At 34.6% G+C, this 12,915-nt stretch overlaps 1 protein-coding gene across 2 annotated transcripts in view; it reads right to left on the bottom strand.

Moving 5' to 3' along the window:
• Cdh19 (cadherin 19) overlaps nucleotides 1-12,915 on the bottom strand; it is a 107,570-nt gene that overhangs the window by 47,010 nt on the left and 47,645 nt on the right. For both annotated transcript variants that reach the window (XM_019209216.2, XM_010635437.3), the window contains exon 7: nucleotides 12,553-12,806. In XM_019209216.2, coding sequence (XP_019064761.1) covers nucleotides 12,553-12,806 — 254 coding nt within the window. The remainder of the gene's footprint in view (nucleotides 1-12,552; nucleotides 12,807-12,915) is intronic.

Raw genomic sequence — 12,915 nt, 5'->3', positions numbered from 1 at the left:
GCAGGATACATCCATCTAGGTTGGAGGTTGTTTTCTTTTAAGACTTGGAATAACTCACTCCACGCTCTCCTTGACCTAAGGGTTTGTGTTGAAAAGTCTGCTGTGATTCTAATGGGCTTTCCTTTGCATGTGATTTATTTCTTTTGTCTTACTGCTTGTAGTATTTTTCTTTTATGTTGAATTTCTGGGATCTTGATTATGATATGTCTATGTGCAATTTTTTTTTATCATGGCTAGTTGGAGTTCTATATGCCTCACTTATCTGTACGTCTAATTCTTCCCTTCTGTCTGGGAAGTTTTCTGTCATTAATTCTGTGAAGAGCTTTTTTAAGTCATTTGTGTTTTCTCCTGCTATTACATGAATTCCTATCAGTCTTATGTTATTTTTCTTTGCATCATCTAGAAGTTGTTGGATTGATTTGTCATGATCCCTTACTGTTTTTCAGAGACCTCTTTTTTCATGGTCACTGATTGAGATCCTATCTTGTATATCTGAAATTCTATCTTTGCAATCTTTTATTCTATTGCCTACACTTTTAATAGAGTTTTTAATCTGGATATCTGTTAGAATCTGTTTTATGGATTCCATTTTTTTCCTCTGTTGGGAATTCATTGTTTCCATTTATTTCTTATGCTGAGTCTTCATGGCTTCTATCATGGTCTTGAGCTCTTCTATTTTTTTGTCAGTTTCTCTTCTAGAGTCTCGAATCATGACTTCCATTTTGCTCATCATCTCTATGGTTAACTGGGAAATTATTTCTGATTTGAATTTTTCTAGAGCCTGATTGATCTGTTTTTGTTACCTCCTGTGGTATGCGTCCAGGGTGTCCTGCTTGTTCACTATCAGACTTTTCATCCTCATTTGTCCTACTGTTTGCCATTGGTGAACTGGAAATCTGTCTTTGTGTCTTGCTTAAGTGTTTTCTCATTTTTTATTTTTGTTGTTGGGTTGTCCTTGGTTTAATTTCTGGGTATTACTTAAATCTTCCTGATATAGTTGCGTTTTGGCTTTTGAGTTTCCAATGACTCATAGACATCCTCATTTTCATAATATCAGAGAAAGCAACTCATTAAATCAATCACAATCCTTTATCCCAATTGATACATTCAGCAGCCCAATAGGATCAGGCACAGTTTGCAAACTGACCACTTCTGGTAGCCATTAAACTATCACCTTTAAACCAGAGCAAAATATGTTTGCAGTGAATATGCTTTTCAGTACAGCATCTTTACCATTCAGGATGGGGGTTAGACTGATTTAGGATGAGAGGAGTAGATAAGTGAAGAACTGGAGCAGTTGTGAAGTGAAACAAGAGGATGTAGAATGACCTTACTGTCTTTATGAAGCTAATAACTTCAGAGGGGATAGACAGAGTGGACTAATAAGGACAAGAATATATCCCCTTAACATTAACAGGCACTTGCCTTCCCTTGAAGCTACAGAGCCATGAGTGAGGTAAAATGACTGGAGAAAAGAACATAAAGAAAAACAAAACAAAAAACAAAAAAAGGAAAAATAATGAAAAAAGAAGTCTGAGTTAGGGCAGGAGCATGAATAAAAAGGGAGATGAGGGATAATATGGTGGAGCAAGAGACTGAGTTGGAGAGAGAGGACAGAAAAAACAAAGAAATTTTAGAATGGAATGAGGAGAAGAAAAAAAAAAGAATTTGAAGGGCCTCTTTCAGACTATGTCTCTGTTGTCATATTATACCACATGTATAGCCATATGCAGAACCAAATCCCCTGTTCTTGGCTAGCCAATAGCAGGTCCCCAAGACTGAGACCTAACTTGAGGTCTCAGTCCACAAGGCCTAACTTGAGTTTCCCAACCCACAGGGTTGAACTCCACTCAGTTCTATTAGAGGTTTCTCTTGCCCTTTCCTTAAAGATGTTCAAAGTTGAGAGCTCAGAAAACTACCCTTCATGAGCACCTATGCCTCTGCAGAGTGGGTCCAAGGACTGGCCCAATCAGGAGGTTTGAGAACGGGGGAGGGGGAGCAGGTCATGGGATTGTTTCAAGGGCGCCCGTGCAGCTACCTTCCTTATTGGATCTGGTGGTGTGCAGTCCGGGACGTTGTGCACCCTCCAGGTGGTCCCAGGCAGGCAGCTGGAGAGACCTCCTGCGGGCTCCTTGGGTTCTTATTGGATCTGGTGGTGCACCTAAATGATATTATTCTTATTGTATCAGAACTAACAAATTAATTGCTATAATTTTATTAACCAGACTACAAATTACAGTTGGATTTCACTAGCGTTTCCATCTTGGCTCTTTGTTCTTTTCCTGATCAAATGCAGGAATTCATTTTGCATTTCATTTTCATGCCTCCTTATTCTGCTCTACAGTATTTCAATCTTCCTGTCTTTCATATTCTTTCTGCTAATGATAGTATTGAGAGGCTATCGAATACAACTCAGTTCATGTTTGTCTTGTGCTTTATTATGCTTGGATGAAGATTTTACATTTTTTGTAAAATTTGATACAATTTGCACATTTTGGTAAGTGTGGTTCATTAGGGAATCTTAAGCATATATTGGTGGTACATGATATTGAGACTGGATTTTCAATTGTGATATTAGCCTTTGTCACTTGATTAAGGCAGTGTCTGAGATTTCTCCATTGTAAAATTAATGTCTTTCCTTTTATAATCAATAAAATCTCAAATATTTTGAAATTTTCTGGTTTCTTCTCAAACATGCACCTAATAATCTTATTATTCAGAGATGAACAGTGACTACAACAATTACCACTTTGGTATATTAATGATGATTTCTATTATTTTCTTTCTACAGTTATAATAACTCTCAGATTTATGAAATAATATATTTCTTTATGTATCTTTATAAACACTGACCCATGATATTTTCCATGAATAATAAACCAAATATTTTTATTTGTTTGTTGCTTAGTATTCACAGGTTTTTACATTTGTAGTAATCATAACATGATTCTCAGACCTTTTCAATACACTATTTTTCTCTCTCTCTTTAAAAAACTTTTCTCCTTACTTTTGAATCTGCAGGCTTTCTTGGAGTCACCATATTTCGCCTACACCAGCTCTAGATTCAATTCTCCACTGAATCTTTCCTTTTGAATCCATAACAGTATGAGAAGGAAAGCTCTGGGTGCAAAGAGTTTCCACTGCTTCTGGTTCTCTGTTGCTTTCATGCCCCCTGATAAAATATCAGCAGGATATTCATGGCAAGTGAAAATACAAACTTATATTCATTTCTATAGCAATTCTTTTGTCTCTTTTTATGGTGCTGGTCCTTAATATCTGTGGGCTCCACAACAACAGATTCAACCAACTGTGGACCAAAAGTATTTGGAAAAAAATTGTGTTTGTACTGAATATATACAGACCTTTCTTCTTAACTTTTTTTTTCTACAAATATATATTACAACAGCTATTCATGGAGCATGGATATTGCATACAGTGTTATAAATTGTACAGAGATAATATAAAATTATGGGAGAATATACGAATGGTCTGCAGAATTTTATGCAAGAAATTTGAGCAGTCACAGATTTTAGTATCTATGGAATTCTAGAAAGAATTTTTCAGACACATTGATGTATAACTGTATTAAGAAGGCATTAGTACATAAAGATTTCTCAGACTCTAAGTCCAACACCATAGTCTTCACCAAGACTTCCCCTTTTGCCTTCTATTTATTGATTTTTTTTTATCCTATTTTTGGCAATGGCAAATCTTTTTCTCATTATTTGCAGCACCTTTTTCTTTTTTATTTAAGTAGGGTATATATTCTGAGCAAGTAGCCCTGAAGTTGCTAAACAACAGACATGTTAAAAAATATTCATGTATAGCGTAATGACTCTACATAGATGTTTTTATTTGTGGATTTAAAAGTAAAATGCTGTTTTCCCAATTCATTGGTTATTATTTTCCTTTCTAATCCCTCTCATTTTGACCAATATACTTATTTATAGTATAAGAGAGTACATTTATAATAGTTTGCATGGCACTTTAGGAATATCTTATTTTCCCCAAATTTACATACATGCTACCTTCATGATACAGAATCCATAAAATTTGGACAGCTGAACTCTGCAATGTCCATCATATCAGTATTATCCTTTTCTCATACCTTTGCAGTCAACTGGACCACAGAAAATTTCAGTTTGCTTTTAGTTTTTAACCCATTCACCCATCAAATATTCTGTTGCTGAAATAATAATTTCAGTTTTAAGGGAACACAAATAAAACTGCTGTAATTTTCTGTGCATAGGTTTCCATGTCAGTGTAAGGGTAATGGTTTTCTAGATCTGCGGTAACAAAACACTAAAAATTCCAGACCAAAAATGACAGAAGTTATTCTCAGGTCATGTCTTCTCTGCAACACAGTGTAATAATTCCCTGTCCTTTCTATCTTTGGGTGTTTTCTGGCAATCTTAGATACTCCTGGGTTTGTAGATACATCACTTCAATTTTTGCTTCCAATGTCACATGGTTGACTTCTCCCTATTTGTTTCTGTCTTCTCATAAGACATAAAGATTATTTGATGGACGATCCACTGTACTCCACTATGCCATTATCTTAAGAATTAATCTCTACCACTCTGATATACATGAGGTTACATTCTGAAGTAATCAGTGTTAGTATCCAGTGCATCATTTTGGAGACACAATTAAATCCTTACCATTAATTTTTTATTTTTCTTTAGCAAAAGCCTCAGAGGAGGATGTCTAGGTTTCCTTGTAAGTGTAAACTTTTAGGATAATCTTGTGTTCTACTTTGATAAACTTGCTCAGTACTACTAGAATCTCTGTAAATCTTGTGGACTCCCTTGAGATACGGATGGCATAAAAAGACCAGACCCCAAAAGGAGCCCACTATTATGACTCTGCAAGGAAGCCTACTCTGTGACCTCCAGAAGCAGAGCACACTTTTACTTTTGTTTATATCTTTTCTTTCATTTGGCCCAAGTTTTCTCCACAGAGCTACTTGTTCTCTTACCCTTTCACCTCTCATTACAAAAATAAACTTTTGACACTGCTCGTCCAATTTTCTGTTCCAGGCAAGGAGGACCTGGAACACTTTTACTTGGAAAGTCTTTTTAAAAGAAACTACCAACAGCAATATTATTTGGTTCTAGAAGATTGTTTCATTTTTGAAAAGTATTATACTAAGTATGTGTGTAATTATATATCCTGTGGCATATATGTATAAATGCACATATATGTGTGTATATACATATATATACTGCTACTTATGTATGTGTGACTAAAGAAACTATTCATCTTTTCATGCAAATTTTTGTAATTTCTTTCAAGAAATTCATCTGAATATTTGGATACAGAGTTCATAGTATTGCATATAACAACAGTATAGTCATTTTTTTATTTCATTTCTGATAAAATTAATGTTTGTCCCCTCTATTCCTGTTTCTCTATCTCTGTTCCCCCCACCTTTGTTTGTCAGGCTGATGCTTTCTCTCTCTCTCTCTCTCTCTCTCTCTCACTCTCTTTCTCAATTTACCTAGGTAGAGATCAATATATTTTTTAAAGTGTATGATGTTTTGGAAAGAATTGGCTTCTGTACATGGTCTTGCTGTTTTTTTGTTTTTTTTTTAATTTCATCTTTCTGATTGAAACTTTTTTATTTTTTAGTTTTTACTTGTTTTGGGTTAACCTGGTCCTTTTTCCTAGTAGAATAATAATACATCGCCGGGCTCATGCCTGTAATCCCAGCACTCAGGTGGCTAAGGCTGGAGGATCGCTGTGAGTTTGAGACCAGCCTGGGCTACATAGTGAGTTCCAGGTCAGTCTCAACTACATAGTGAGACCCTGTCTCAAAAAATAAACAAACAAACAAACATAAATAATAATGATATATCATCTTTCTTACACTCAGAAAATACTTCAAACTTTGACTATAGGCTTAGTTTAAAAGGAAATTTCAAAAATGCACAAAATAAATTATAGCAATAATGACAAAAGACTACCATATTTCTTGTGTATGGTGTCTGTAAAATTTGATAATTGTCTTAGGTCAGTTGCTAATACAGATTATTGTAGGATGCATTTCTTACAAACAACAATATATATGGAGGCTGGCAGTTCAAGATTATGATGCCAGAAGAATTGGTCCAGGTGAGAACCTTCTTCCATCCTACTGCAAACTGCAACTCTATCCATAAATCACAGAATGGATAATACACTCCAGAATGCATTTTGTAAAGGTATTACCCCCATTCCTTGGGGCTCTGCCCTTCTGAGTTAATTCTATCTTCTGATGTGATTATATCAGGGCTTAAAATTTAAATATATAAATTTGAGGACATACATATAGTAATACATTATATTAGGGATAAATTGAAAATTATAAGAGCATAAAAGTTCTTTTCAATTTCATGATAATAATTTTGTTAAAGGTGTCCCTGGGATCTTTAAAACAATTTTATCATCTCACTTTCAAGTCTTAATAGGGAGATGCATAATCACTGTTTTCAAAATATTTACTGTGGGGCTGGGGATTTAGCTCAGTGGTTCCACCACCTGCCTCGCAAGTGCAAGTTCCCGATTTCCATCCTGGATACAAAAGAAAATATATATATATACTGTGCAGCTTAATTTTATTCATCCAGAACAGATATTATTCTAAAGTTTTCCTGACCTTAACAAATAACAAGAACATTTTGTTCAATTAGTTTATTGATTTCATCCAGGACTTACTGAAACCAAACCTAGGAATTTCTATACTTTCAAAACAAAAAACCAAAACAAAACAAATATCGAGTGATTATTTACAGGTAAAATTGAATAAATTTGAAATAAATAGGGGTTGTAACCTCTACAGTGTAGGGTCCGAAGCTGGGGAGAGCCCTGGAGATGAAGAAAATTGAACAATAACAAGAAAGAAAGATACATAACAAGATTAAGCTTGAAAGCTGGGACCATGTGGAACCATAGCCTCATGAGCTAATGACTGGAGTCCAGTGTGCTCCTTACTTACGGTGTAAGGCAAACAAAAAAGAAGGCAAGATAACTCATGCTACTTGGCCTACATGGTCTGGGTTTAACACAGTGTGATTGTCTCATGAGTGGGGTATGCACAGAAAAGGATCAAGGATAAAGGATATACAATAGAACTGTCTCTTGGGGCTGTTCCATTCAAGGTGTACACAGTCTATTCTTTCTATGAAGGAGTAAGGATTAGGCAAAGGGCCATCTTCAGGCTTGAAGTAATAAGTAAATTAGGAAAAACTTACTTTGTTTATATGTATTATCCTTTTACTATGGTATGAGAATTACAGAAGACACAATGTGAAATTATAGCTCAAATTGAAATCATTTTACAGTTTCTGTTCATGTATTTTCTAGAGAGATAGAGAAAGAAGGAGAGAGGAATGGAAGGAGGGGGGAGGGAGGGAGAGAGAGAGAGAGAGAGATATCCTGAAATGTGCTTGTTTTGCTTTCATGATATATCTTGTATATTGAGTAAACCAAGCTATACTATATGAAGGAAAATCCCAGCAGTAGAAACTCCTGGATCCTCAGTGATCTCAATATATATATATATTCTATTTAAAGGACAATTTCAGAATTATTAAATTATTCAAAGGCATTCCTTTGATAGGTAGTCATAAATTGTTTTGAAAATAATTTTGGAAATTATTATTTTAGCTGAAAAAAGCTAAGCACTTATCAGTGGTGACAACACAAAACATATAACTTTGTTATGTGTATTTTGTTCTATCCTGCTTCTTTTTCACATTTATGGATAGAATTTTTTCATACAGTAGATAATGCAACTCAATTCTGTGTTACAACTGCATATTATATTTTTAAATTAAGCTTTATGATTATCACTACAAATCATTCATAATTCATTTCCTTAATCACATTATATTAGTTTCCCCAACTTTATTATTATAAAGGGTAACACTGAAAATCTTACCCGTCAAGGATTTTCGAGTCTATATCACTTTGTACTCTAAAAAGAACAATCAATAGTTTCATAGATAAAAGTTTTAAGTGCATAATTGATTTGGGTATACAATTAAACATACACAATTATTAAAAGCACTACTACCAAGTAAGAATCATTTATATACTGAAAGGAAGACTCTTATGAATAGAGATTACAAATGAATAGCAGAAATATCAAATGTGAATAGCACTCCTTCAGTGTACCAGCAAAGTCTCCAAAGAACAAACTATAATGAGATCTCAGCCAATACCTGAAAATTTCTATAATTTTCTCAATTCTGATTTCTAAAAAGTAGGTGAATGAGAAAGGTGGTGATAATACATTAAAAAATTGTTTTTACATCCAAGAAGAATGCAATTCATATTGTTCATATTTTGAAAAACAGTATAAAAAAAAGACTATGTTAATGAATAGCAATTTTTATTGTAATACATGTATTTTTATGTCATTATACTTATATCACTTTTACTCATTTTCAGTCTTGTGAAACCTTTTGAAATTTGTCCAAACTTTCAATGAAATACTAACTAAATAAGTCACATCTTGACCAGTGTTGATTTTTTTTAATAGGCCATTAAACTGAGGTCCTTGAGCTTATAAGGCAGGTGGTGAAACCACTGAGCTAAATCCCATGCCTCACTAGCATTGATTTTTATTCTCACCTAAAGTGTCAGTCACTATGACACCTAAGGAAAATCAATTATATTCTCTTTTAGTTGGTGATTATTTCTGGCACATGATTGCAATTACCTACCTCAATGCATCTTAAGCAACAATTATTATATTTTAATTTTTTGTTTAAATTGTTTCAAACATTAGGATTTCTTTTGTTTTTATTGAGTTTACTGGTACAATCTAGGTATACGATACAGTTACATTTATCATTGGGATCCTGTACCTTTACATAATAGGTCTTGATTCTCATTTTTCCCCTTGTCCCTGCCCTCCCTTCACCCCCTCCTCCCCTCCCCATTTACAAACACTTTATTTCCATTTTTTCAGTTTATCATATTTTTTTCCTCTCCCTTATTACCTTTCCCTCACACTTCCCACTTTCCCTACACCTTTAGCCCTTTACTTCCTATTTCACATTATTAATTATCTCATTAGGATCCTGTGTACTATTATAGTTTTCCACACCAGAGAAATTATTCGGTATTTCAGTTAAAGAAATCTCTGTATGAACATTAAAAATAGGGAATCCTAAAATAAAACTAAAAAGGAAAGTAAAAGAGAAAAGGCAATGATGTAAGATTAAAATAATCCTTAATTCTGAAGATGAAAATGGTCCCTTAACATATTTAAATTGCTTCTTGCTCTTGTATTCTTATCTTATTCTTTTTTTCATTATTGAGAATATTTTATTAGTTTCTGTAATCAACCCACATAGAAATGACCTTACATATTTAGTACAATGTGTTACCCCTGTACACATGGAAAGAAAAAAAATTTAAAAATTTAAAAAAATTAACATTTCTAGACCTTATGGCTGTCCATTTCTTTACCATGCCAACTCAACACAGTAAATTGAGATAACTTTTTCCAAAGTTGACAGCACTATTAAAGTTTCCCAAAATTATATATACATATATATATGTGTGTTTGTGTGTGTGTATATATTTATTTATATTTATATAAAAAGACTACTAATAGCAGTATGGTATGCATTGATAGCAGCAACAGCTTTTCCAGGTTCTGCAGTCATCTGAACAAAATTATAGACATTCAGCACATTCCATTAACAAAAAACAAAACAAAAAACCAAGCAAAAATAATAAAAAACATAGAAAAGAATAATATCCAGAAAACAGCAAAGTTCTGTTGCTGTTGTGGTACCTGGCACCATTTTTTTTATTAGCATCTTAATAATCATCTGCAAAGAGAATATTCTAGAGTAATATCATTAAATATAGCTCTGATAAAGCACAGTCACTACTATGTGTCATAAAGCAGGTACAAGATATTTTACATTCAGAGGTATGATACAGTACCGTCCTACATCGATACTACTAGAATCAGTTTTGGTTTGAAATTTGCTTTGTCTGAAAATAAGATTGCTACCCCTGTTTTTTTCTGGGCTCCTGTCACATGGAGAATTGTTTTCCATCCTTTCACTTTCAGTCTATGGGCTTCTTTTTGCACTAGGTGTGTTTCTTGTTTACCACATATTGTTGGATTTTGCTTCTTACTCCATTCTGCCAGTAAAACATTGACATTGCTGGTTATAACTGATATGTACTGACTTATTATTGACATGTTATTGGCCTTTTGTTGACTCTTTTTACTTTTTCACCTTCTCCTTTTAATTTCTTGCCTTGCCTATTTGATTTGCTCTGTTGGGCCTCATGGTGTTGTTGCCTTCATTGTCTTTTTCTAGGATCTTGTTTAGAATTGCTTGTAATGCTGGTTTGATATTCATGTAGTTTCTCGGGTGTTCTTTGTCGTGGAAGTGTCTTATTTCCCCATCCATTTTGAAAGAGAGTTTTGCAGGATACATCAGTCTCGGTTGGAAGTTGTTCTCTTTTAGTCCTTCAAATATCTCATTCCAGGCTCTCCTTGCCCCAAGGGTTTGTGTTGAAAAGTCTGCTGTGATTCTGATGGGCTTTCCTTTGCACATGATTTGTTTCTTTTCACTTACTGCTTGTAGTATTTTGTTCTTCTGTTGGGTTTCTGGAGTCTTGATTATTATATGTTTAGGTGTAGATTTTTTTATTGTAGCTAGTTGGGGTCCTATATGTCTCAGTTATCTGAATGTCAAAGTCTTCCCCTCTGTTTGGGAAGTTTTCTGTCACTAATTCTGCGAACAGCTTTTTTAAGTCATTTGTATTTTCTCCTGCTACCTTCATTTATTCCTATCAGTCTTATGTTATTCTTCTTTGCATCACCTAGGAGTTGTTGGATCAATTTTACTGTTTTTAAGAGACCTATCTTTTCATGGTCACTGACTGCAATCTTATCTTCTATATCTGAGAGTCTATCTTCGCATACTTTTATTCTGTTGTGTACACTTTCAATGGAGTGTTTAATCTCCTAGATATCTGTTTGAATCTGTTTTATGGATTCCATTTCTTTCCTATGTTGGGCATTTATTTTTTCCATTTCTTTCTTATGCTGGGCCTTCATGGCTTCTCTCATGGTCCTGAGCTCATCTATTTTTTTGTCAATTTCTGCTCTAAAGTCTTGAATCACGACTTCCATTTTGCTCACTATCTCTATGGTTTTCTGGGAAATTATTTCTGTTTTCAATTTTTCTAGAGCCTGATTAATCTGCTTTGTTACGTCCTGTGCTTTGAGTTCAGGATGTCCTGGTGGTTCGCTATCAGCCTTTTCATCCTCATTTGCCCTACTGTTTGCCTCTGGTGTACTGGAAGTCTGTATTTGTATCTTGCTTAAATGTTTTCTCACTTTTATTTTTCTTGCCAGGCTGTCCTTGGTTTAATCTCTGGATTATCCCCAAATCTTCCTGATATAGTTGCACCCTAGCTTCTGTGTCTCTAATGACCCACAGACATTCTCATCATCATAACATTAGAGAAAACAGCTCATCAAATCAACTGCAATGCTTTATCCCAACTGATACAATCAGCAACACATTAAGATCAAGCCCAACTTGGAAACTGACCACCTGTGGTAGTCACTAGTCTATCACCCTTAAATCATTTGAATTAAATTGAAATCAAGAAGCAGTCCAGAACATGTCTGCAGTGAACAAAATTGCAATATAGTATATTTACCATTTAATGGCTCAGACAGAGCGAAGACACAAGACCCCTGATCTCAGTTAGCTGATGGCTGAACCCCATGATGCAGATGGACCCGCCTTCTCCCACCCCAGCAGCCATCACTCCAGGGCCCTGGAGGTAGCCACGTGGAGCCCCTGAAATCCCATAACTCCTTTTGCGCACCCCCCCTGCACTCTCAGACCTCCTGACTGTGCCAGTCTTTGGACCCACTCTGCAGAGGCAGAGGTGGTCATCAAGGGTATTTTTCTGAGTTCCCAAATTTTAACATCTTTAAAGAAAGAGTGTGGGAAACCTGTAGTAGAATGTTGTGGAGTTCAACCATTCAGAAGGATGGGGAACTGAATCTGGGCCTTGCAAACATTAGGATCTTATTAAGATCTTATGTACTATTATTGTTTTTCACACAATGAATCTATTTGGTATTTACACCTGTGTTACTTTTTTATTTCACTTAGGAGTATAAGATCCTAATGAGATAATTAATAATGTGAAATAGGAAGAAAAGGCCTAAAGGTGTAGGGAAAGTGGGAAGAGTAGGGAAAAGGGAATAGGGGAAAAGAAGAAAATATGAAAAAATGGAAATTAAGAGTTTGTAAATGGGGAGGGGAGGAGGGGGTGAAGGAAAAAATGAGAACCAAGACCTGTCATGTAAAGGTACAAGATTTCAATAATGAATGTAACTGTACTGTATACCTAAAATGTACCAATAAATTCAATTAAAAATAAAAAAAATTTCAAACATATTAAATATCATACAAATAAATATAGGTAAGGCATATCCTTGTTTACACTTTCATGAAGTTTTATTTCTACACCATTTGGTGTTTACTCATTTACTAATACAGAAAGGCTTACCTGATAGGCGATTTCTTTTGATCTGGATCTATGGCAGATACTATGCCTATGAATGATCCATTCGGGTTTCCTTCAAAAACTTTAAATGCATAATATGGGAAAAGAAAAACCGGAGGTTCATCAAGATCTTCCACTTGGACCCTAATGAAAGTGCTGGAAGCTTCCATATGGTAATTCCTGAGATTCTCCTCTACATGGTGGTTTCTAACTTTGGCACGAATGTTATAATGACTCTGCTGTTCAAAATCCACTTCCTACAAAGAAAGCAGTATGCTTTAATGACCTTTTTAATGACCTTAGTAACTCAAAATTCTACAAAAAAGGGGAAAAGTTTTACTTGTCTTTTTTTTTTTTTTTTTTTTT

This window comes from Fukomys damarensis, unplaced genomic scaffold, assembly GCF_012274545.1.
Source record: "Fukomys damarensis isolate Sample0158 unplaced genomic scaffold, DMR_v1.0_HiC HiC_scaffold_30, whole genome shotgun sequence".
NCBI classification, from domain to species: Eukaryota; Metazoa; Chordata; class Mammalia; order Rodentia; family Bathyergidae; genus Fukomys; species Fukomys damarensis.
This window is presented reverse-complemented; position numbering and strand designations above follow the sequence as displayed.